Consider the following 25929-nt stretch of genomic DNA (forward strand, 5'->3'; position numbering starts at 1 on the left):
TGGTGTGGTGCTTTCAGCCCATAATGATAGTGATCTTGGGCAGTCTTGGCCTTCTATCTAGTCTTCCACCTCTGTAATAACTTCCATAAGTATTTGAAATTGTCCTGAATTCCACTGGGGACTTGTTGCTCCTACAGTTAGCTGTTCTTGTTTCTTTGCTCGCTTGGCAGAGTTCTGGTATCCTTGGAAGGTAGCATCTGCTCCTCAGTGTGCAGCACATGCTGTGACTTCCTTGTTTGCAGTTTTAGAGAGAACTTGTATCAGAGCCCAGTTCCTACAGTATCATGTGAGCTCTCACACATGTGCCACTACTGCTGTAAGTATGATTGTGGAAGAGGTAGTGAGATATGGGTGAAAAGTGAGGTCTATGTATGCAAGGGAGCTGTAGCAACATGGCCTCTCCCCTGGCAGCATGTTTTGGTTCCACTAAGGACATCTTTGCCTCTCCTGATTCCTGGTTTTGTTCCTAAACACATGTAGGCTCCATGACTTGTTGGAAAAGCTTTGTCAGCATGCTGGTTTGCTAGAATGCATGAAATCAGAAAGCCTTTCAGCATTGTTACCTTTAATTATGCAGCCAGGAAAGACTTAATTCAGATTTATACCCATTCTGTCAAAACAAATAATTTTAAAACAAACTGCACAGGCTAGTCTGAAGACTTGATGAGCAGGAGGCAGAAAATAGTCTACTAGTTCTTAGACCTGCAGAAGTTTTCAGTGACTGGAGTGGTGTGGAGAAGCTGAATTTTCTTTAGGAAATATGGTTACTGACTTCAGAGATCTTCAACAAACTGTGCCTAACTGAGATAATGCTGTACTTGCAGAAAGAAATCCAAACATCTGCCGGAAAATCAGATATAGAGGGAGTGGTTTTAGAATTCCTGTGCTGATTAGTTCTCTGTGTCTGGATTTGTGAGAAGTAGCTGTGATACTGCTGATGCAGTTGTAGCATGTACATGGCATGCAGAACACTGAAAACAAAGTCATAATGCAGATGATTTTGTTGACCAGCTTTTTCACTAGGGTGTCAAGATGTTCCTGCCAGGAGCTTGAAGGAGGGAATGAATAGTAAGAGATCACATGGCATGGTAAAGAAATGCAACAGGCGTGATAGGCACAGAGTGAGTCAGGATCATGAGACCTTGGGCAGGGACAGGTATGTTTGTCTTCTTCCATGTCTGTAGGAGTTTATGGGGTTTTAAAAATCTGTTCATTTTATGTAGTGTTTCATGTTGTATGCTAAAGGCAAGTATGCTACTTCTTAATACCCGAATGGGCCCATGTCTCACACATAATTTATGCTCTGGTAAAAAGGGATTACAGCCATGTCAAGTCATTACTTCCCAAGCGTTCCTACTAAACTGGGGCTGTCTTCCTCTTTCTTTCATAGGAGCCCTAGGTCAAGGAGACCAGAGGGGTGCCTGAACCATAACTCCTTCAGCAATTGGCAAACTTGGTATCTGGGAAGGGGATGCAACTTCGCATGTTTTAATGCATTAGCAAGGTTTCACTTTTGATCAGGAAAGACATTGGATGTGAGAGTACCATGCTTGTTCTCCCATTCCCTGTGTCGGTGTGAGCTGAAATTCTCCCCCCCCCACCGACAATCCATCACATTCTCACACTGGTCTCCCAGCAGTGTCCGAAGTCCCTGTTTTCTAAACCAGTAGTGTATGTTGGTGAAGATACTCAGAGAATTTAGCATCACCACGTGCTGTTTTAGTTTGGTTTAGTTAGTTTAGTTTCTAGATCAGTGGCAATGAATGTTGCACCTCCCCATGGCCAAATGTTCTGGAAGGGACAAGGTAACAACTAGAGATTTCCTCTCAGAGATGGAGCTTCACTGTCCATGTTCATGGGTTAAGCTCATTACGTAAAATGTAGGAGCGCCAGAAGTAGCCGTTTACCTGCAAGAGCTGCTTTGCTGACTTCATCTGGTTTCTTTCGGCTACACGAGTCAATTTTCCTCTTTCCACTTTCTTGTCGGCTATGGTTTACCTCACCAAGTGGCAGCCTAACACCTCTGCTACGAACACTGTGAGAACACTAAACGAGCCCTACAGTCCGTCGCCTTTTGGGGCTGCACGGAGACACATAAGGCTTACGGCAGGGGGAGGAGTGCCCCCTGCACCCTTTGGCGCTGACCGTGCCGACCCGGGGGCGCGCTGTGCCCGGCGGAGCCGGCCTCATGGGACCCACCTCCGCAGCCCGTGGGCGGGGGGGCCGGAGGTGGGGGCGGGAGCATCCCGGGAGGCGGAGCTTTGTCGAGGAAGCGGCAGCGGGGCGGACGCTTCCGGGAAGGGCGGGGAGCTGCGGCCCGGTGGCAGCTGCGCTTCTCTTGGGGCCGTTTTCCTGCGGCATCGCGCAGGGGGGATCTCCGATTCTCCCGCGGCGTTCCGCCTCTCCCCGGTCGGCCGGGCCCGAGGAGCCGCCGCCATGCATGACGCCTTCGAGCATGTGCCGATCCTGGAGAAGCTGCCGCTGCAGATCGACTGCCTGGCGGCCTGGGGTGAGCCGGGGGGGCCGCGGCAGCCCCGAGCCGCTCCTGTCTCCTATTCCGAGCGGCCGGGACGCCCCGTCAGCCGTTCTTCGGGCCTGCTGCACCCTGTCCTGCGGCCCCTGTACCCGGGAGCGGTTGCGGGGTGGCCTGTGGCCCAGCTGCCTCGCAGGCCTGGGCGTACGGGTAGAACACGGAGCGTTTCCCCGGTTTTGGGCGCGTTGCGTTGTCTTTGGTGTCTGCAGCGCGGGGGCTGCTGAGGCCGAGCTCCTCACGGGGGGTGCCGGCGGTCGGCTGCCTCCCGCAGCCCCGCTGTAGAGGAGGCTGCCATGATGTCCAGTGCGGGCACCGTGTTCGACTCGTTACTTGCTAAAAATGAATCTCCTATGTTTTGCCTAAAATTTCTCACGGAAGACAGCGGTGTGTTCGAGTCTCCTGTTCAGGATAGGTTGACTTGTCTTCTTGGTGTATAAATTTAGGTTATGTTCTGGAGCGTACTTGACAGTCAAGATTTTGGTCAGGTGATGGCAGCAGTTGTAGTAATGATAAGGCTTGATAAGGCTTTTCCAACTCCTTGAGCAGTTTCCATCACATGTATAGCCAGAGCAGGGTACTGTTCGTTAAAAACTCCAGGCACTGGAACTGTGCCTCTTTTAGCCTGTTTCAAGACCAAAATTATAACCTGAATGATAGTGCCACGTTTAAATATGATTTGTTTAGGCCATGTTGAGTTATGTAGTAGAGAAGATACAAAGGCAGGTTATTCTTGCTTTGGGGGTTTTATATTTTTGGGAAGCATTTATTTTGCTGAAGTAGGAAAAAAAGCCTAAACCAATGACAGTCTATGACAGTATGGTGGTGTAAAAAGAGCTGTAATTCTGGCTCTATAAGTTTTCTACTAAATAGTGGAAGAAAGGTCTTAGATGAAACAAGATTTTACTGAAATCTTTTACTGAAATCTTCAGTAATCAGGGAGTGATGCAGAAAAAAATATTTCTATGTGCTTCTTTCCTGTATGATCTTTATCAAGGAGGAATAATTTCAGTCATATTTCATGACCAATAAAGATACTTTTTTGTATGCTATAAATGCTGTAAATAGGAAGAGTCTGAAGTGGTGCCGCAGAGTACGTTTTTTAAAAGTTCTTTTTTATAAATACTGAATGACTGTTGGTTTGCCAAGTAATACAAATACCATTGAAGCAAAGCTGCTACTACAGTTCCAGGCACAGATGACTATTTCAGAGTTCATAAAAAAATTCTCTTTAAAAAAATACCTGTGCAAACCAACTCACATAGAGCCTGTTTTTTGTTCCTGACAGTTCTTCCCATTATGAAGTACTGTTCCTCCTTGGGAGATAGTAATATCTGAAGAAGAGTTTATTGCTTCTTTTGATTGCACAAAACATGCAATGGTTTGCTTCTTGAGCTTTGTCTGAAAAAGTGGGATGTTTAGGCCATACTCTGTGCTTTATTGCTAGATCTTTGACCATCCTCTCCTGAGAATGAAAGCTGTTTCCACCAGAGAAATAATAGGAGATGTGTGTAGTCACCACAGAAAGTCCTCTTTGCTATTTGAAACAAGTTTTCAAGTGTTCTGATAAATGTAACATGGCTAGGAGGGGCAGCCTTTGTCAAAACTAGACTCTTTTTTTCTCCTTCATCTTTGTAGAGGAATGGCTCCTTGTTGGTACCAAACAAGGGCATCTTCTGCTTTACAGGATCAAGAAAGACGCAGGTAAGTTGATTTTAAGAATGGCACAGAAAGTTGATGTTGTTTTTATTTTCTGCACTTCAAGAGGTTGTATTGATGTTAACACAAAGATAGTTAACTGCTGATTTTTTCCGACATAGAATTTAATGATTATTCATGTGGTATCTTTGAAAGCATACATACCATCTATCAGTTGTGCAAGAAAGATAGCAAGTAACATCAACCTTTTCTCTGTTTTGAAGTATGTTTTATATCAGGTCTCAGTGTGTTTGAATTTATATTAAATCAGTGTAAATTTTGTAAATACAATGCACAGACATGCACAAAAGCAGTGCAGTGTGCTAGCTGCCAGAGGTTTGATGTTTGTCTTTGTTAATGAAGGACTGGATTAGTGAAAGGGCAGCTTTATTTGGTGGGTTCATGAGCATCAAGAGCTGGGGAAGAAGGATCCCTCCTAGCTGGTTCTGTGATGTATTTACTTTTTTCTCTGCTTCTTTGACTGTCTGAAGTGTTCATAGTCTGTTCTAGAGATACCTCAAATAAAACTGTGCTATTTTTGGTTAAGTTAAAATCGGTTTTCACTGAACAGATCTGTATTTCACATTACCCACTATTATGTAGAAACTGATGTTATTGATCGTAGTAATGTTGTGGGGCAGGAAAGGAAAAACCAAACATCTCTTTCCAAGTTCCTTAGCTCTTGTGACAATGTTCTTTTGTAGATACTTGGATTCTAGAGACTGAATTCAACTTGCTTTTTCTGAAACATGTAGGCTGTCTGTTCCAATTAGAACATGCTAGTCTTGAGTTGCTAGTGTCTTATCTCACGTGGTAAATTTCTCCCCCTTTTTTGCATCAATGCCAGGAGAGGTTATGTCATCAGAAAGTGTCTGTAAGTCTTTATCCCTAAACCTTTTAAACCCCTGTGGTGTAGTGTTTATTCCATGTCTGCTTTGCAGTGATGTGCCCTGTAGCAATTTAAAATGCTGATACTTGGTTGGTATGGATAAAGTCTTTATGGGTGTTTTTGTGTCTCTGGGTTTGAAAACATTTCAAAACAATTCCTGTAGTCTAAAATTCCAGCAAAATGCCAACTATTGATGAGGCCCATGGATGGGCACAAGAGGTGTAGTTTACATTTCCACCTGACTGTGTAGAAGACATTCTGATGCATATAGCTATGAAGTAAAACCACAGATACGTTAGAAGAGTCATTCTTCTAGTGTTCAAGTGGCCAAGTTTGCTTTCATAGTTCTTTGTGATCTGTTTAATGTCAGATATATTCAGTCATAAATTTAAGGGCAACTTCAATTTACATACTCTCTCAAATCTTCCTGGTAGGTTGCAATAGGTTTGAAGTGACACTAGAGAAATCCAACAAGAACTTCTCAAAAAAGATTCAGCAGGTAAGAAATACCATCTGCTTGATGTGGGGACAGTTTTCCAGTATCTGCAGCCAAGAAATGAAATACCAAAAGTACTCCTGGAATCTCTGCTACACTTAACAAAAGATTTTCCCCAAACTATAGATTCTTCTGAGTCATCACAGCCTGGTATTTTTACCCATTCTTCTCCTAACAGGAATAAGCTTGGTTTGGTTGCTAAAGCAGAAAGCGAAGGATTGGAACTTAGAGTTTTGTTTTTGGCTTTTGTGGAAATGCTGTTGTTTTGCCATAGGTCTTCAGCTGTTCTGAAAATATTTGAAAAAATGATGGCAACAGACTATAATAGAAAATTTGACTGTTAGATAAAATGCTAGAGGGATGTGAATATAATTATGTAATTCTTCTTTGGAATTGAAAAATGAAACATTACGTGCTGCTGGTCTTACCACTGTTTCTTTTTTTTTTTTTTTTTTTCCCCTGAGGGGTTTTGCTCACTAATTATATTGATACTCAGGAAAGCAATTACCTGAAAGATTATGCAGCCTCTTTTAGCAGCACTGCATATCCTTTAAAATTATTTCTGCACTAGCAACATACCACTTATTAGAGCATTTTTTACCAGCTTAGTTTGCAAGCTCTGTTTGCTAGCTTGTGAAAACTTGAGTGTAACTGAAGAGTGTTGAAGTAGCTGGAGGAAGCTTGTGCATATATTTTGTATTATTTTGAGAGTATCCAAGATGCATTTTCTGTGATCCAAGTATTGTTCAGAGGTTTCTATTTGCTAATAGAATTTTTTTATTTCAGATTCATGTTGTTTCTCAGTTTAAAATTCTGGTCAGTCTATTAGGTAAGTGAAGAAAATGTTTTAATGTTTCATGAGCTCTTCTTGATGCAATTCCTTGGCTGGATATGGCAGCCTTTCCATACATCTGCATAGCAGTCTAGTTGTTGGAAAGTCATTGTGCAGGAGTTTTTCACTTTGCGAGGAAGCATTATGCACCATGGATCGATAAGCAGCTTTGCTTGTAAGCCAGCTTGGACAACAAAGTATCAATGCTGAGTTTTGTGATTAAATATGAAAAAATACCTGCATGCACTAAAGTGTGTGTATATACACACCTCTGTGTATATATAGTTTGTATTGGCATGTGTGTATACACATACATATGTGCATGTGTGTATAGTGTATGATAGGGCCTAAAACATCTGTCCAAACTTGTTTGATATCTGGAAGGTGGTGTTGATGTATTACACCAAATTCAGTATGTATGCAGATGGCAATCTTTTCCTGTCTTGTGGAAGATCTAAGTTTGCTTGTCTCTGGCTATATTTGTTTAGCTTTATGATCTTCCTATGTTGTTTTTTGCTTACCTTGCTACTCTTTTCTCCAAGTCCCAGCTCTTCCAACGCCAGCATGCGTAGATCTCTGCTGCCTGCGTCCTCGTGCGTACAAAACCTGACCACAGTACCTATATTTGCAACTGTTCACTTTCCACTAATTTCAGGAGCCAATTTGAAATGGTCTTTGTTCATACAGTCTTCCGTCATGATCTTGCTCTGCTCTGGCCCGCTTGCTTTCCCTTCCAATCCTCCTTTCTCTGCTTGGCTAGCACCTGTTCTCAGTTCCTGTGTGTAATTTTACCAATGGTGGTGTTAGTCTTCTTTCTGCATTTATTGTTTTGTGCTCCTATGTGCCCTAGCACTTCTCAGATCTTGGGAGAAGATTTCTTTTCTTTTCTTGAAGCTCTTCGTTTCATAAGTAGTTCTTTTTATGTAACTATAAAATGAGGTAACTTACTCGAATTAGCAATGAGCTCTATGTGAATTAAATACTGAATAGTAATTCAAACTTTGTTTAAAACAGAAAATAACATTTATGTCCATGACCTATTGACATTTCAACAAATCACCACGATTTCCAAGGCAAAAGGGGCATCTCTCTTCACTTGTGATCTTCAGGTAAGAAGAGGAACACAGCAGTACATATGTCCTTGCTGTTACTAATAAGGGTAACTTCTTTATGTTGCTGTATAGGTTCGATTTGCTAATTTTGTGTTACATGCAAGTTGCTTGAGTACCAGTGCTTTTAAAATTAGCACTTGCTGGATGTTCAAGCTTTTCTTTAAAGCAACAGTTTTTAATACAGCCACCTTAATTTTCTTCCTGTGTTTCATAAGGAATCTTCCTCTGACTGTTGTGATTTGTAGCCTTTAACTTCCTGATACAAGCCTTCAGGCATTTTTGTTCATAGTGACTTTGACTGTCTTCTGTTTTTTTGTAAAGTCCTTTTCAGTATAAAAGGCCTTGCTGTTAGCTCATAGAAGCTCCCTTTACCAAGCATCTCCATAATTGCTTTTGTTTCATTTTTGTTTCTGTTAAACTATACTGGCCCATGGAGTCCCAGGGCGGTTGTGGTAGATTCAGACCATAAAAGGATTCCATAAGCTATAGCAATTCTCTGCTCATACGTTGAGGTTTATTAAGTGACTCATTTCTGTCCAAGGGAGTTTCTTATTGAGAAATCATACTCATAATCAGAAGAGATGTCCTAGTGCTGTTGATTGTTTTTTAGCTCTTTGCCCATGGAAGCTTAGCATTAAATATTTTCTAGTAAGGACTTAGAGTTTTCTAGGTCTTAAAATTGTGATGTCTTTCAAAGCAATTTTAAATCAAGTCATCCCAAACCGCTTTGTTGTTTGTGTACAGGCACTTAGCTTTGCTAGTATTTCTTGTTGGGAAACTTTACCAGTAGGCTAAAGTATTAAACCAGCTATTTAATGTTTTTGTCTGCCAATAGAACCCATTCTGTGCCTTGTTCAATTTTCTCACCTCTCCTATACTGCATAGAGTTCAAGGTATTTGTTCTAATAAGAGTTCTATTTATTCTAGCCTTCAGGGCTGGGCTGATAGCTCTCTTCTGTTGGGGGGTGTGTGTGTGTTTGTTGCTTTTTTTTTTTTTTTTTTTTTTTTGTTCCCTGGACATCACAATCCCTGCCAAAGTTAATTTTTAAGTATCACTACCCCTTCTCTCTTCCCTTCCTTGTTTAGGGAATGCCTTTCTGACATGGATGAAAAAAGCTTTTCTTCTCAGCTGGCAGCTTTGCTTCAGGCTGAGGATTCTTTTGGCCTTGTTTTATCTGGCTTGCCTCTTAGCTTTTAATTGCCTCTGAGTTGGGTCTGTCTGTTTCCACAGCAATCAGATACAGGGGAAGAGGTGCTGAGAATGTGTGTGGCAGTGCGCAAGAAGTTGCAACTTTATTTTTGGAAGGACAGAGAGTTTCATGAACTGCAAGTGAGTTGTTCTGTTTCTGTAGTCTAGCATGTGGCTTCAGGGAGTGTAGTTGCTCTTTACTGCTTCCTCTGCAGTCCCTGTTGCTCACAGACACTGTTGACTTTGAAAGCACCAACTCCGTCTGCTCCTGCATTGATTTAATAATGAATCAACAAATAAGTGAAAGTACCTGGTTGAAATCATTATTAATGGCTTTAATATGGTTCCATAAATTCAATCCAGGGCTGTGTTCTATATTGTAACATTCAGGACACAGTACACTTGTAAGTCATTGAAGTGTATTAGTGTACAGTCTCTGTAAATGTAACTGTAACAATAACAGTATGGAACTGGGTCCATTCCTACTCAAAACTTTTCAGGTATGTCATTAAGTCAGAAGGTAGTTATTGACAACAAACATAGAGAACTGCAGCTGTGATAACCAGAATGATGATAATAAAAACCAGAGAATTTTTCAGCGATACTGCTCTTCCAGGAAGTTGCCAACTAACTTGGAGCATGTACATAAATCTAGCCTTTTAGTTGAATACTGCCATTTCATGATCAGCAGAAACTGGATGTTTGGTGGGCAGTGTGGTGTCAACAGTAGTGCTGCCTGTTCCACTCTGCATTGCCAGATTTGACTTTTGCTTTTCTCTTGTGACAGCCATTTTAATATATTTATATATTAGATATTTATATAGTTAAATATATAAATTTTATATATATATTAAAAAATATATTTATATATTTTAATATTACTCAGGGGGACTTAAGTGTGCCTGATGTACCAAAGTCTATGGCCTGGTGTGAAAACTCCATCTGTGTCGGCTTCAAGAGGGATTATTATCTGATAAGGGTAAGGCTGGGGTTTGGGATACAGTGTTGGAAAAGTCTGGATAGCAGTAGACCCTGTGGAGGCTGCTTCTGTGCTCAGACATAAAACAGAATCTGGAGATTTTGGAAAGGGTAGTCCAAGTCTGTTCAAACTGATATTCTGTCAAGAAATGATCTTCCCTTTATTGCTTTTGAAAGCAGTGTTTGAAGCTCTTGCAGAAAGAAGGCGTTGGAAAAGATGCATGCTATGATTTGGCAGCAGATTGTGTAAGCTCAGTCTGCATTTTATTTCATGTATTAAGAAAGACGATAGCTCTAAAAGGGAAAAAAAGACCAAGAATATCTTTCTTTCTGTCAAACAGTGAAGCTTAACTGTGGTTTGTTTTATTTAATTCCCTTCCTGAGCTGTATTTTGTCTCAGTTTGGAAGATTCTAAACGTGCTGTTGTTAATTTAGTATTACAGTTTCCACTTAAGTCTCATTTGACAGCCGTATGTGATTCTCTTTTCTACTTTTATAATTGGCTTCTGGTCTTATTATATGAAAATGAGACAAAGATGAGGTGCACTGCAGAGACGTACATGAACGTGCGTGGGTGGCAATGCTGGTCTGTAGTCTACAGGGAAACTGCACAGGAACTTCCAGATGACATGGCTCACAAGAGAAGTGATGCCTTTCTGTTGCCCTGTCCTAGATGATGATTCCCACCATAATAGTGATGTGGGTAGTTGTGCAGCTCGAGCAACCGCTGTGGAGACTTGCTGTGGAGGTGTCTGCTGTGGGTTAGCTCAGATGCTTGACTGACCCATCCTTGAATGGCTTAATTTCACTAATTAGGCAGAAGAAAACCCCACATTTTTATGGTATTGTTTCCTGCTGTCTAGCTGATGATTTATAAGAATGCTTGAGCCTAATAGAAGGGAAGCAGCAGGAGCGTGTAGCTGGAGTTTAAAGAGAGGGATTCTCTGTTTTGGTGGCAGTGGTTTGTTAGATTAGCTCATGAAACAACTCTTTGCTGCTAAGGCAGGCTAAAGAGGCTAGGAGTTTGTTTCTTATGTGGCAACACTCAGAATAAAACCATCTTTAAGTTTTGGCCGACATGAAATCCTCTGTTTATGCCAAGAAATGTTTGAACTGATGTATACTAACTGTTTATACCAAGAAATGTTTGAACTGATATATATCTGTTTGTACCAACAAATGTTTGCTACTGCACCATGCATTTTGTAAACCTATATGGACTATGTTATAGTAATAAGAATACACCACCTCAGACACAAAGTATTAATTCTTTATTTCCAAATGATCCATAAGTAAGATGAGTGATGATACGTGAGAATTCTATTTTACTCCTTAAGCCTGGACTTGTCCTGTTAGTTGCAAATCCCTCCAGGGGGGGTTTGGCTTTGGTCTTATACAGCTTCTGGTATAAAAATTATTTTGAAAAATGTTTTTTTTTTTTTTTTTAAATTCTTCATTATCCTAGGTGGATGGAAAAGGATCCATCAAAGAACTGTTTCCCACAGGGAAGCAGCTGGAACCATTGGTAGCTCCTGTAGCAGATGGGAAAGTTGCGGTTGGCCAAGACGATCTAACAGTTGTGCTCAATGAAGAAGGAGTCTGTACTCAGAAATGTGCCTTGAATTGGACAGATATTCCTATAGCCATGGGTGAGCATTACAGTAATTTTTAAAAAATGTACTTTTATTTTACTCCTTTGTACATGACAAAATTGTTACATTCCCAGGATTTAGAAACTAGCTGGGTTTGGAGTGTGATGGTTTCTTAGGTATTTCAGTTGTGCTCCATGGAAGGCCTTCTGTTTATTTTTTATTCCCCTTCTTTGCTTGTAGTCTGTATGTCTATCTCCTCCTCAGAAAATCAACATTCCATATCTTTTACAAAGGGAGAAGAATTTAAGTGGGTGGTAGGGTTTAAGCACTGTAGCTGTTCTGGGCACCTCAGTTCCATAGAAGTTCCTGATGTAGAAAGGAGAACCAAAAGCCAGCTGGCAGTGTTGGGTATTGAGTTCTGCTTTTAATAAGCAGAAAAGGGATGCATTTCAGGGGATGGGGGTAGGGAGTGGAATAAGAATAAATTGAAGGGAAGCCCTACTTTAAGTCATGTCTTGTTTCAAAGAATATTTGAGAATGGTCAACTTGTATTTTTCCTTTACTCCACTAATAGAACACCAGCCTCCTTACATCATTGCTGTTCTGCCAAGATACGTGGAAATCCGCACTTTTGAACCTCGGCTGCTGGTACAGAGTATTGAGCTGCAGAGACCACGCTTCATCACCTCTGGAGGGTATTGAGTATTGCTGATTATTACTTTTGTTGGGCTGCTTGTGTGTGTGATAGCAGTCTGAAAAATTGGGAGCAGAAGAGCTTTTCTAACTCCCTCAGCTCAAGACCCAGCACTGAAGCAGTCCGTTGTTTTTTACAAACAGATGAGCAGAGTGTCTTTGGAAATTTCTCATCACTTGGAGATAGTTTCTGCTTTGCAGGATTTCTCCGGTTGCCCTTGTATCTAGTTGATGCATGCGTGTATTAAGAAGGATTGGTGGGGTTTTTGTTTTGTTTTGTTTGTTTTTTTAGATAGAGTATTGCTTCTTAGTGCTGCAATTTAGTAACTGACCTCTTCATCTCATTTCCAGCACAAATATTATTTATGTAGCAAGTAATCACTTTGTTTGGCGGCTCATTCCGGTGTCCATAGCCACACAGATCCAGCAGCTTCTGCAGGACAAGCAGTTTGAGTTGGCTTTGCAGTTGGCGGTAAGTACTCAAAAACCTTTAGGTTTGCAGCACATGCACTTGTTCAGAAGCACACAAAAGGATGTTTACTATAGCTAGTCTAAGAGTTTTAACATCCTTACTGTCTGCTTTGCAAAAACTGGTGAACTCTAGCCTTTTTGAGGTAAGTTTTAGCTTTGTGCTGCTGTTTCTCCCTGTTGACCTTATTGTGGTTTAGGTTTTGAGATTCTTGTATGTGAACAATTTTCTCTTAGCTGTTTAGTTAGTGACTTTCCTTTAGTCCAACTGGCTTCAGAGTCTTCAGACTGCTTGTAGACAGTTTTGCTAGTTCTGTGTTTTGTTTTGTCAAATGACCAGATTTTCTTGTAGTGGCTCTCCATGTTAGTCCTGAGACAATAATTTCTTAGAGGTACTGAAGCAGTATGTTCAATCATATTGCTCTTTACTGTTCTAGATTTTTCTGGTTTCCAGAAACTTCACTGGAACTATACTGAAATGAATTAGTTGTGGTTTTGTGTTGCTAATGTGAAAATAAATTTAGTAAAGGCAAATGAGTAAAGAGATAGTTGCTGTGATAGGCAGGTATGTAGATAACCAGAGGCAGCTTTCAAATATTACAGGTTCTCTCTGATGCAGTAAGCACAGCATCTGAAGATCACCATCAGAGGTGTTCATTTTGGAAGATTACCTTTTTAATTCTTGTTGTTTCCAAAGGATAATAATACTGTTATTTCTAGAGTGTTTCCTTCTCATTTGTGAGACCCAAGAGTTTGTAATGTTCCTTAATTTATATGTGTGTAGGAAATGAAGGATGATTCAGATAGTGAGAAGCGACAACAAATCCACCACATAAAGAACCTCTTTGCCTTCAACCTCTTCTGCCAGAAGCGCTTTGATGAATCCATGCAAGTTTTTGCCAAGCTTGGTACAGGTAAATGCTTGGGTTACCATTGAGATACGTAGGTCAGAAGGAGTGAAATGAAGTTCACAGCCTGTTGTGTGGGGGTTTTTGTTTGTTTTCTGGGGTTTTTGTTTGTTTTGTTTTTGTTTTTGCTTTTAAACAGTGTAGTCTTGTGCAGACTCGAGCTCTTGTAAATGGCAGATAGCCGAAGCAGCTATTTAGCTTTTATTTGTGAGACTGGTTATAGTACTAAATTAACTTCACTCACTGAGTTAAGTTAAATCATGAATTCGCCCTTTGTGCAGAAGATATTTCTGTTGTAGGCTGTCTTGCAGCATGCATAGCATGTACACAGACCTTTAAAGATGAAAGTTTCAGCACCTGCCAAAAGCCTCCTTGCAACTTGAAATGAAAAATAAAGAGTATCTGTGGTCTAAGTTCAAGGATTTAGCAAATCTAAACTGAGGACCCTTGGTCCTGTTTCCTGGTCTAAGCTGCTGAAGACAGAAAGGTTTTCTGTGCTTTTGGAAGTCAAAATAATCTCTGATGCTTTTCCTCTGGTTCATACTAGGACTATTGGAAGAACACCTAAAGACTGGACTATACCATAGAATAATTCTTTAGACTGAGATTGTTTTATTGGTGACAATGTGTCCCTTGTGCATTTTAACCTATAACTTCTACTTGTTTTGGTGATGCTACATGGAAAGCTACAATGAAAGAAAAAGACTGAGTGGTCAGAGTATTTTGGTGTCAAATTAGGGGGCAGTAATTTTGAGTTTGCCTAAACTCGATGACAGTGAGTGCTCATTAGTTAAAGATAGTGCTGGACAGTTCTTGTTTCAAAAGCACAGTAAATCTTCTCTTAAAATACTGCTTGTTCATAGAAATCCTGCTCTACTGTCAGAGTTGTTAATGCTGGGATTCTGCAGTAAGAGGATCGTAACAGTGGTTTGTACTCCAGGTGTGCAAAGTGCATAGGTTGGAACTTGTGCTTGAACTTTGAAACAGTCTTTCTCTTGCTTCTTTCACCTTGTTTTAGTTTATTTCCTATAGTAAGCAAATTTGTTATCTGAAGCCTGTTGGAAAGCTAAGCTTGCTCAAAGATTACACATGTTTAAGAGTTTGCAAAAATGTTATGAATGGTTACTAATACTAGTTATTTTTTGCTTAGATCCCACTCATGTGATGGGTCTGTATCCTGACCTCCTGCCCACAGATTACAGGAAACAGCTACAGTATCCCAACCCCCTGCCAGGGCTCTCTGGGGCAGAGCTGGAAAAGGCACATTTAGCTCTGATAGACTACTTAACTCAAGTGAGTGCTCCTATGTCAGTTTTTAGAGCAGAGTTATTCACTTTCAGCATTCTTTGTTGGTTAATTTTGATGTGCAGGAAGCAGTAAGCCTACTCCAGCTCCATCATGCTAACCTTAACAGGCTGTCTGTGTGCATGGAAACTATGGCAGCAGCTCTTGAGAAAGCAGGGGAGGTGGAAGATGCAAGGTGTTGCTCAGATATGTGGGAGACGTCAGATGTGACTTTTGTGAGGACTGGATAAAATTTATTTATGGACCTGATCTGAATACGAGTCCAGTATTTTATTTCTAGCATCCTTCTGAAGAGGACTTAAGCTCTTGATCTTTTTGGATTTGGTGTCTTGTCAAGGACACTCTATCCAAGGGACAGGTCAAAAGCATGCATTAAAAAGTGGAACAGAAGGCAGTGGGTACTGTAACTTCCTGTCCTCTCTGTTTTGTTGTAGTTGGAATCTAAATTGTTAGGCTGCTGTTCTCACTAGACTAAAAGGAAGCTTGTGTCTGAAGGAGGATAGATTTTTGTGCCTAATAGTTCAACACCTAAATTGTTTCCCAAATTTTTAAATGTCTGATAAAATGTCTCTGTTCAGGTTACAAAGTTTCCTCCTGACTACCTTCTCAGGACACAAATGCATACACATGAATGTGGTTAGAAAGGTGATGAGTAGTCAACAAGAGAAATTTTTTAGGGAAGATTAAAACAACTTACTAAATTGGTTTAATTTAGTCTTCTTATTTGGTGGGTCATGTTTGCTGAGGTGGGGTGGAGAAATTCATGGCTTTTTCCTGTTAAATTTTCATTTGATGCCCTGTAGAAAAGAAGTCAGCTGGTGAAGAAGCTGAATGATTCTGACCATCAGTCCAGTACTTCGCCCCTTATGGAAGGAACGCCCACTATCAAGTCCAAAAAGAAGCTGTTACAAATCATTGATACCACCCTATTAAAGTGCTACCTCCATGTGAGTTTTTGCCTGACCTAGAGGCCTTTCCTTTACCATGCAAGCTCTGTTAGAATTTCAGACTGAAATGTTTAAGGAGGAGAAGGAACTACTTCAGAATTTCTTACACAGCCATCTGTATTTGGTCTAGAAACAAACTGTGGAACTTTGGTGTTAGTGAATTTGCTCACTGGTCAGGAAGTAATTTCAAGGAAGAAAGTAGATGTGTCTGTTTCTGATGCTGTCTCTGTCGAAAGAATGTGGCCACACCTGTGAATTTGGAAGTTCTAGTGAGTGCTTCTTGTGTTGCCTTGCACTGTTAAATGCAGGACAGTATAATCTTTGCTGTGAAGAATATTTTTCAAAGCTGACCTCTGTTCTTGAAGGGGACTAGCTCAGATGTGTTCTTTTTTTCCTATCCCAACAAATTATGGAAATGATGATGCATGTTACTCTAAGGTGTTAAGCTGTTACTTTTGTTACGCTCTAAGGCTTTTTTTCCCCCCTCCTCCCAGTTCATGTTTTGTACTAAAAACTTAGGAGGTCCACATGAAAGGTATGTTTAAGTGCTCTGTTTTTGCTTGCAGACAAATGTAGCCCTGGTGGCACCGTTGCTACGTCTGGAGAACAATCACTGCCACATTGAGGAGAGTGAGCATGTGCTAAAGAAGGCACACAAATACAGTGAGCTGATAATACTCTATGAGAAGAAAGGTCTGCATGAGAAAGGTAGGTATGAGATTGGGATGGGGAGTGGAGAAAAGATAGGAGCATTTATTCCTAGCTTTTGAATTTCAACTTCAGTGACAGACAATATTCTTAAGAGACTTTGTTTCTGGGTCAGTGTAGTGGTTAAATCAGTCTCATTCCTGTTACCGGTTTGGTCTGTGTTTAAAACAAAACTTTGTTTTGTCTCTGTTAGCAAAACAGGAAAAAATGCTTTTATTTTGTGGTTCGGGTTGGAATGATACTTGTGGTTACCAAGGAATTAACCTTTTCTGTTGTTCTGAAAGCATTACAGGTCCTGGTGGATCAGTCTAAGAAAGCCAACTCACCTTTGAAGGGTCACGAGAGGACAGTGCAGTATCTGCAGCATTTGGGTGAGTTTGAAAGAGAACACTGTTTTTGTGAAGATGTTACTGTTGTTGGGCTTAGTGGCTGTTCTAGTGTTCAGCAACTTTCTTGAGCGTACCAAGCTCAAGGATATCCTTGTCATCTTCTCTGGTTCTTGCATAATGCAAACTTCAAGAATTAATTTCCAAACTTGTTGTTGAAACTTGAATATCTTACATCTCTGAATAAAAATTAGCACTGGTAGAAAATGTGCCATAGTATTCTGAATATTCTCCCAGTGATGATTTACCAGCACTGGTTAAAGGAAACCCTAACTTCTGGGTTAGGCTTTCCAGCTGAAAGTCTAGCTTCCAGTTGCTGGGACATGTAGTATCTTTCCTGAGAGGAAGACTCCTATATCAAGTTTTTTGGTTTCTGTAGGTCTAGATAATGACCTGGCAGTTGTAGTTGCTAGTCACAGCATCATGGTAGGAATTTGCTTGGCTGACAATTCATTGTGAACTCCCAAGTCCTTTTTTTTGTTTTTGCTGCTCCTCCTATCTCATAATATCATTTATTTCAGAAGGCACAGCATTTTAAAAGTATCACACTACTATTTTGGGAGCAAGTAGTTCGAGGGAAATAACCTTTGTTCCTTTCCCAGCCGAATACTTTTGGCAAAGTTTGTTTTTATTTTTTTTCTTACAATGAATTTTTCTGCTATCAACATTTATTCAATGATAATATATTACTTGAAATGACAGAGAGACCTGTCCAATTTCTTCCACATCCTTATACTATTTATTAATTGGTGTCATTTGTTACCGTCACTCATCTTAGGGAAGTATAAATATATTATATTCAGCATACAGCTTTACAAAACAAACTTCTGATCTTAGTTATAAAGTAATTCTGTCATCTTGATAAACTCATCTTTTTTGACCTCTGTCAGCTGTTCCTTTGTCTTACCTGAGGGCGGTGATGTTTAAGACCTATAATTATGCAAGTTGTCTGGGATACTTTTCTAAAATCTTCCAGCTTGCTAAATTTCTTTTAAACTTCCTAATATCCAATCTAAATGTACTCTTTTCTAGTTTGAAGCCATTACCCCTCATCCTATCACTGCAGGCTGTTGTGAACAGCCTCTCTCCATCCTTCTTGTAGGTCCCCTTCAGGTACTGGAAGGCTGGATGGTTTGGGATGGAAGGGACCTTAATGATCATTAGGGCCAGGGGTCCCTTCTGCTGAAAGAAACTACACAAGTGAAAAGTACAGTGCTTTTTCTGCCCAAATGAAAACAAATTGGAAGGGAAGACTTTAGGAATGTGATTAAGGCAACTGAGCTTAAGTTTGGTCAAAATTCTTTAAGTTTGTTGGCATTCAGTATTTGAATTAATTCTTGTTTCTGTTCAAAATCCTGTTTGCAAAGCAATGAAATTGTGGCTTTGGCCTGAAATAAGTGATTTACTTGGCTTGAGCAGGAAGAAAACCAAATCAGATTCTTCCTGTAAATTAAGCTTTGCTGGCTTTGAAAGCATCTGCTTTTGTTGTGAATAATACTGAGCACTGCTGCTTTTTGTATTTCAGGGACAGAGAACTTGCACTTGGTATTTTCCTACTCTGTCTGGGTGCTAAGAGATTTTCCTGAAGATGGGCTGAAGGTAAGTGTGGTTGAAACAGGCACTTTGCCATTGAAATTCTCAGTGAGGCACATGGAATTGGGAGAACTCAGTGTTCAGAAGCCATCTATTAATGCTAAATTCAATTAAGTATGTAATTTGTCTTTTCTGTGTTTGGTACTGTGGTAAGATTAGTGGTAGGTAGGAGCAGGATAACCTTGTAGCTTTCTTATACTTTTCCTGTCTTGCAATATTTTATCCTGTAACAGGTAGTTAGGAACCTTTGATACAGCATTTAATGTTACTGATGTCATGCTTTTTGTACAAAAGCCTAATTGAGTATTTAAATGTCAAATGTTAATTTCCCTTTCTTATTTTTCCTTTGTGATATAGAATTGACTCCATTTAGTTAGGAGGCGTTGGGCACTGTGAAAGCTAAGTGTTAGCTCAGGCAGAAGTGTTCATTAATCCTTTCAGATGCAAGATAGCTTCTGAGTGCCTCAATAAAGTGCTCAGATTTTTTTCTTTTTACACTTCTTGTGCTTACTCTTTGACATACATGATGATTTGCTGGGCTTCAGTACCTCAGAGAAAATAGACTATGGCACTTAGATTTGGAAAAAAAAAAATCACCACTCTGTGAATAAAACTTTGCTTAACAGATATTTACAGAAGACCTCCCTGAAGTGGAAGCTTTGCCACGAGACAAAGTGCTCAGTTTCTTGATAGAAAATTTTAAAAGCTTGACTATTCCTTATCTGGTAAGAACTCCATCTCTACTAATGCATTACATTCAGTACAAGTTATGTGTAAGTCTGTGGTTCCTCAGGGGCCTGATGATATCTTGGAGAATACCATCTTTGCTAGAAGTTGGGCAAAGAAAAAAATGTTTAATATGTATGAAATTCTGAATTGCTCGGTAGAGGCAAGAATGGGACTGTTGCTTTCCTATGAAAAAAAATCTTTTCCCAGAGGAAGTGTCTGGAGCTGAACTTGAACATTTACTTACAGGAGCACATAATCCATGTCTGGGAAGAAACCGGTGCGGACTTCCACAACTGTCTGATCCAGCTGTACTGTGAGAAAGTGCAGGGCTTAATGAAAGTGTATCTCAACTCCTTCCCTGCAGGTAGGTTTAGCCTTTTCTGGTGGGGTGGCCAGGGGCTTGGGACGGCATTGGGGAACCCTCACAGTGTATTGCTGTAAGCCTTCCCTGTTCAGATCCAGAAGAAGATGGGATCCAAGTGCTGAAGAAATGTCAACAACAAATGTGCATTTGTAGGGGGGTCTAGTTCAGTGCCTCCTTAGAGATAGTAAGGGACCAAGTGATACTTTGTTCATGATTAAGTGGAATGGTAGCTACTACTCCTTGAATTCTGCACATGAAATCTAGGGAAGGGTCTCGAATACCGAGTTTATTGTTTAACCAGCCACTTGGTCTGTTTTAAGGAGCTGAAGTAATTTGATAGGTACATCATGAAGGTGGTGAGACACTGGAACAGGTTACCCAGGGAGGTGGTGGAAGCCCCATCCCTGGAAGTTTTTAAGGCCAGGCTGGATGGGGTTCGAAGTAACCTGGTCCAGTGTGCAGTGTCCCTGCATGTGGCAGGGGGGTTGGAACTGAATGATCTTTGAGAACCCTTCCAGCCCTGACAATTCTGTGATTCTATGATTAGAATCCCAGCCCACCTCCTCATGATCTGTATACCTTCTGTGTACTGGTGTACTAGTTGTAATACTGTGGGTTATGTTGGTTTCTTCCGTGTAGGTAAAGCTCCAGTGCCTGCTGGGGAGGAAGGAGGAGAGCTGGGGGATTACCGGAAAAAGCTTCTGCTTTTTCTGGAGAAGTCTAGCTGGTATGAACCTAGTCGACTAATTAGTGACTTCCCCTTTGATGGTGAGTTCAGTTTCCATGGATTAATTAAACCCTAGTGTATTGCATTGTACAGCAGAACCTCCTCGCTCATTGTAGAATCATGGTAACTAGAAACAGGGAGGGTGGCTGTAGATGACTGGTGTGTACACTAACTCTGCTTTTGCTGGCACAGTTGATTTTACCAGTCTCTGCAGGAATCCTGTAACTGTTGGCCTAAGACTTCATGGCATCTCCCATCACTTAAGTATTTAGCCCAACTGTTTGATGATCCTGATTGCTCAACAGATCTGAAGTTTGTTGTTTCTTAAGGTTACTTTAGAATTCATAAAATGTTACTGAGACTAGTGTTAAGTAGGCTTACAGTTTCAGTGTAACTTTAACCTGTGCTCAAATTACAGTTTGTAGTCCCTTCTCTTGGTCTGGTCACTAATGGAGCTCATGTTGTCATTTATCTGTATAGCTAATGGCTAATCCTTTATGCTATTATTAGGTCTCCTAGAAGAACGTGCTCTGCTCTTGGGTCGTATGGGGAAACATGAGCAAGCTCTGTTTATTTATGTTCATATTTTGAAGGACACCAACATGGCTGAAAAGTAAGGTTTGGTTGGCTTATTTACTGATTTATTGCAAGACTGGCTACTGCCCTATGGTTTGGATGTGTGATGAAATGTTAATGAAATGTATGAAGCCTTAAGATCTTGTGAATGTTCATGTTTCCTTGACTCTTCCAGGCATCTGTTCATTACAGATGATGATGATGTCCCCTTGAAGTTTACCTTTTCATGCTCTTCAGTCACTGCACTTTGCAGAGCAGTCTGACTGTCATCAATGAGTTCTTTGTTTCCTTCTGTATGTTATTTTGCCTCCTTTCTCTTTGGAGAAGCATTCACTAGTCCAGATGTAAAGTTAAGCTCCTTCAGTTAGCAGAATCTTCTCTGGGAAGGACTCAGCATTTTGCTAGGTGTGTCATGTCAGGGAATTTCTGAGTGAATATGAAGTACTTGAGTAAAGATACAATTCTCTGATACTAGCAAGTATATCTGAACACTGGGACCTGTTCAACATAGCTTCTTTTAAAGCTAGTTTAAGCAAGTGCCTGTTAGGTGATGTTCAACCTCATTATACTAACGAACACCTTCTCTTTGTGATCCAGATACAGTAATTACATATATTCAAGTGTATTTTTATGCCGTGATCTTGATTGTAGATGCCTTTTACACAGCTGAATCGAATTTAGAGTCTGCATTAAAACTTTTAAAGTTGATTGGAAATGGAGACTTGGCAAAAACCTCCCTTTTTTCAGCAATGAAAGGCACAGTAATGGTGTCATTTTGTTGTGCAACTTGATGAATAGATTAGAATTGGATGTGTGGTCACCTAACTTGGATGGCTTCAGTAAAGAAAGCATTTAAATGTTAATTTTTAACTGTCCCTGAATTTCACTTGATTTCTTCTTTATTCTAGCTACTGCCATAAACATTATGACAGAAACAAAGATGGCAACAAAGATGTAAGTAGCTTCATCTTTGCAGTCTTCCTTTCCAGAAAGCGTGTTAGACTATACATACCACGTTAGGGACTTCTGACTTGTTAAGTTTTAGCTCTGTATAGACTTTTTCAGAGTTTGTGTAGGTGGACAGGAACCTATGTATCAGGTCTTGGAATGCAGGAATTACTAGATTACTGTTTGGTTTTGTATGTTTGTTTTAAAATTTTGATGTTGTTGAAAATGGTATTGTACCACCACAGTTGAACACATATTTTGTAGCTAAAGTTCTGATGGAATTCAGAAGAAAAAAATCTGTCTGTATTCCACATCTACAGAAAAGTTAATGGTGCAAATCAATGAAGTGTTGGCTTCTAAATGAGCTATGTGAGATAAATAAGTGAGGCTTGCTTAAAATAACTGTTACAGAAAAACTTTAGTGTAGAATGCAAGCCTTGGACATCACTGGTACTCTTCAGCTTTTGTTGTTTTAAGGTAACACCTGTTGAAATGAGTACTTTAGAATTTTGAATGGCATGAATGTGACTTACCATCACTGGATTCTGCAAGCACTTTCATTTGTGGATGCATGCAGTGATTTCTGAACTTTCCTTTTCTGTGCAACAGGTCTATCTGTCTCTGCTCCGGATGTATCTCTCCCCACCCAGTGTTCATTGCCTGGGACCAATCAAGATGGAAGTGCTGGAGCCTCAAGCCAATCTGCAGGCTGCTCTGCAGGTTTTGGAACTACATCACAGCAAACTGGATACCACCAAGGTAAGAAATACCTGTAAGCATCCAGAAGATGGCAGAGGGTACTGTCAAGCAGGCAAGATTGTAACAGTGTTAGTCAAAATGTTTTAGTTTCTATTATATTTTTTTCTCTTTTCTATTTCTTTTTAAGTTTTTCCTAACCAAATACATTTTGCTCCAGGCGATAAACCTACTCCCAGCAAATACACAGATTAGTGAGATTCGAATCTTCTTGGAGAAAGTGCTTGAAGAAAATGCTCAGAAGAAAAGATTTAATCAAGTACTCAAGAATCTTCTCCATGCAGAGTTTCTGAGGGTAAGTATCCATCACCTCTCATTTATTGGAATGGTGTTTTAAAACAGATGTTCAGCACTTAAGTTAGCTGTTGCTGATATGGAATATGTATCCTCCAGATGGTGCTGTAGTGTCTCTGAAGTTGGTAATGTGCATCAATTATATTGACTGTCCCTTTCTATTGAGATAACAAGTACATTCATTTTAGTTTGGATGAAGTGGATGTCTTTGTGAGTCTCTGTATTCATTGTGCTCTGGAGTGCGTTGCAGATTGATCTTGAAGAGCACAAACTAGGTTTCTTTCAAATAAACTAAACCAGATGATGCAGTTTAATAGTTCATCTGAGCACCCTTCCGTGGTTAGAATGCCTTAGTTTGTAGACAAGACTAGCTGAAAGTAAAATCCTGCAGTTCTCACAGTGTGGGTGCTGGGTGTTCAGTACCACCTACTCTGCTCTACAGACCTGCTTCTTTTGTGCTAAAAAACTTGCTAATGTGGATATAACCACTGAAAATTAATCATAGAATTGTAGAGTGGTTTGAGTTGGAAGGGACCTTAAAGATCATCTAGTTTCAACCACTCTGTCATGGGTCAAGGCAGCTCCTATCAGAGATACACCCATCCAACCTGGCTTTGGACAACTCCAGGGTTGGAACCTTCCCAATTTGTTTAGGCAGCCTGTTACAGTGCCTCACCACCCTCACTGTGAAGAATTTCCTTCCAAAGTCTAGTACAGTTCTAGCTTCTTCCAGTGTGAAGCCTTTGGCTATGGATGTTATTTATCTGGATTTTAGTAGAGCCTTTGACACTGTTTTCCCCAGCATCCTCCTGGAGAAACTGACTGCTCATGGCTTAGATGGGTGGACACTTCACGGGGTTAAAAACTGGCTTGCATGATAGGGCCCAAAGGGTGGTGGTGAATGGAGTTAAACTAATGGTGTATGGTCACAAGTGGTGCTTGAATCTTGATCCCTGGAGGTGTTTAAAAGACACATAGAGGTGGTATAGTGCCAGAGTTGGTAGTTAAGTAATGATTGGACTCGATGATCTTTTCAAGGTCTTTCCCAACCAAAATGATTCATTGGTTCATTCTCTCTCGTGTCATTACAAGTATTTTAAAAAGTCCCTCTCCAGCTATTTTGTAGGCCCTCTTCAAATACTGGAAGACTGGTATAAGGTCTCTGCAGTCTTCTCCAGGCTGAAAACCCCCAACTCTTTCAGCCTGTCAAATCATGACAGTTTTCAGTTTCACCAGATGAGAAAGGAGTTGTGGGCGTGACATTGCTTTTTGAGGAAGTGTTTTTTTTGTTCTCCTTTAGGTCCAGGAGGAGCGAATCTTGCATCAGCAAGTGAAGTGCATTATTACAGAGGAGAAGGTGTGCACTGTATGTAAAAAGAAGATAGGTAACAGGTAAGAGAGCTTGGGAAACCGAATCAAATGTGGATCTGGTAAACCTAAACTAAAAATGGTGCAAAACTCAGAGTGTGTGTATGCACAGGGAGAACAGCAGTACAAGGGAGACCTCTGAAAAGCGAATTACAAATGACATCACTCCTCTGGGGGCTGGGAAAACATCAGAGCTTTAGTCAGCAAAGTTTAGCGCAAGACTTTAATTGTGCTTTCAACAAAGTAGAGCCAAGTCCCTTCAGAAACTTGTGAGACTTCTTGCTTTACAACTCTAGAAGGCAGAAAATTGCTTCTCATAATGAATTCAGAAAATTTTCTAAGAATGCTGCTTACTTCCCTCCTCTTAACTAGAATTAAGAAGGATGATAGAAAGAATTTCAGGCTAAGATATGTGTGTAATAGCTTTATCTGGTGGCTTTCTGATTCCCTTGGCTGATGGAGGTTTTGCAGCCTTATCATCTTAGGGCATCTAAAAGTAGAACTAATTCACTTGATATGCTGATGCCAATAACTTTTCTTCTATCAGTCCTAGTAGCTTAGTATAAAATTTTAGGTGCACTTTTTTTTTCCCCTTTGAACTCCAGTGAAATACTATGTGACTAACTTACTCATTGTTGCTCTTGTTGATGTGAACCCTTCTATCAATAGCTTTGACAATGATAGGCAAAGCTGCTTTTTACAAAACATTTAAATGCGCATAGGTCTAAACACACTTACTGCTGTGCAAATTCAATTTTTTTTGCCTTTAGTGTGCAGCATGTAGCATCAGGTTTTAAATTTGCACATGCAGTAATGTTTTGGTTGTCTGGGATTTGTCTGTTGCTGTTAAGTTCAACAAGATTTTGAAGAACAAACAAGTCAGGATGTTACCAAGTCTTTAACTTGTTACCAGTGACTTCAAGCTAAAGTGTTCCTTACAGAAATAGAAATAGATACTACTTTCTAAAAATTAAAGTCTTCAAAAATCCATGTCCAGCAGATCAAGGGAGGTTCTCCTCCCCCTCTACTCTGCCCTGGTGCAACCACACCTGGAATCTTGTGTCCAGTTTTGGGCTCCCCAGTTCAAAAGGGAGAGGGATCTGCTGGAGAGGGTCCAACCGAGAGCCACAAGGATGACTGAGGGACTGGAGCACTGCCCTAGGAGGAGAGGCTGAGAGCCCTGGGGCTTTTTAGTCTGGAGAAGACTGAGAGGGGATTTAATAAATGTTTCTAAATATCTGAGGGCTGGATGTCAAGAGTGAGGGGACAGGCTCTTCTCAGTTGCACCCTGCAATAGGAAAAGGGGTAATGGGTATAAACAACAGCACAGGAGGTTCCACCTCAGCGTGAGGAGGAACTTCTTCACTGTGAGAGTCAGAGTACTGGAACAGGCTGCCCAGAGGGGCTGTGGAGTCTCCTTCTCTAGAGACTTTGAAGATCCACCTGGATGCACTGCTGTGTGACCTGTGCTAGATTCTGTGGCCCTGCTCTCGCAGGGGGGTTGGACTCAATGATTTTCAGAAGTCCCAAAATCCTATGATCCTCTGATAGAATTATTTAGTGTGATCTTGCTCCAGAGTATATTCAGGCTATAATTTTAAACAAGAAACAGGTACTATCACTTAAGTATCTGTTCCTGATTCTGCACAACTTGAATGTTCTTGTTTGAAAAAGGAAACCTGTGTATGTATTAACAGTTGAATTCTGTTTTTCTCTTTACAGTGCATTTGCTCGATACCCTAATGCAATAGTTGTGCATTATTTCTGCTCCAAAGAAGTCAACACATTGGACACCTGACCTTGTCACGGTCAACAATCCAAAGGTTCATGAGACATTCAGAAC

At 40.5% G+C, this 25929-nt stretch overlaps 1 protein-coding gene across 2 annotated transcripts; it reads left to right on the forward strand.

Moving 5' to 3' along the window:
* The first annotated feature begins 2436 nt into the window (after positions 1 to 2436).
* Positions 2437 to 25929, forward strand: VPS39 (VPS39 subunit of HOPS complex). 2 transcript variants are annotated; one of them, XM_054380693.1, is made up of 26 exons: positions 2437 to 2509; positions 4169 to 4234; positions 5070 to 5102; positions 5552 to 5616; positions 6400 to 6442; positions 7460 to 7554; positions 8789 to 8887; positions 9633 to 9725; positions 11190 to 11373; positions 11891 to 12011; positions 12361 to 12481; positions 13262 to 13391; positions 14536 to 14678; positions 15494 to 15637; positions 16204 to 16345; positions 16630 to 16716; positions 18257 to 18330; positions 18951 to 19049; positions 19300 to 19417; positions 20057 to 20185; positions 20655 to 20757; positions 21629 to 21674; positions 22278 to 22427; positions 22585 to 22719; positions 24019 to 24110; positions 25809 to 25929. In XM_054380693.1, exons 1-26 carry the CDS (start codon positions 2437 to 2439, stop codon positions 25882 to 25884), a joined length of 2661 nt encoding a protein of 886 aa, XP_054236668.1. In that variant the 3' UTR covers positions 25885 to 25929. The 2 variants fall into 2 exon arrangements, with proteins under 2 accessions (XP_054236668.1, XP_054236667.1); XM_054380692.1 differs by lacking the exon at positions 5070 to 5102.

Source organism: Indicator indicator, chromosome 4 (assembly GCF_027791375.1).
Source record: "Indicator indicator isolate 239-I01 chromosome 4, UM_Iind_1.1, whole genome shotgun sequence".
In the NCBI taxonomy this organism is placed as follows: Eukaryota; Metazoa; Chordata; class Aves; order Piciformes; family Indicatoridae; genus Indicator; species Indicator indicator.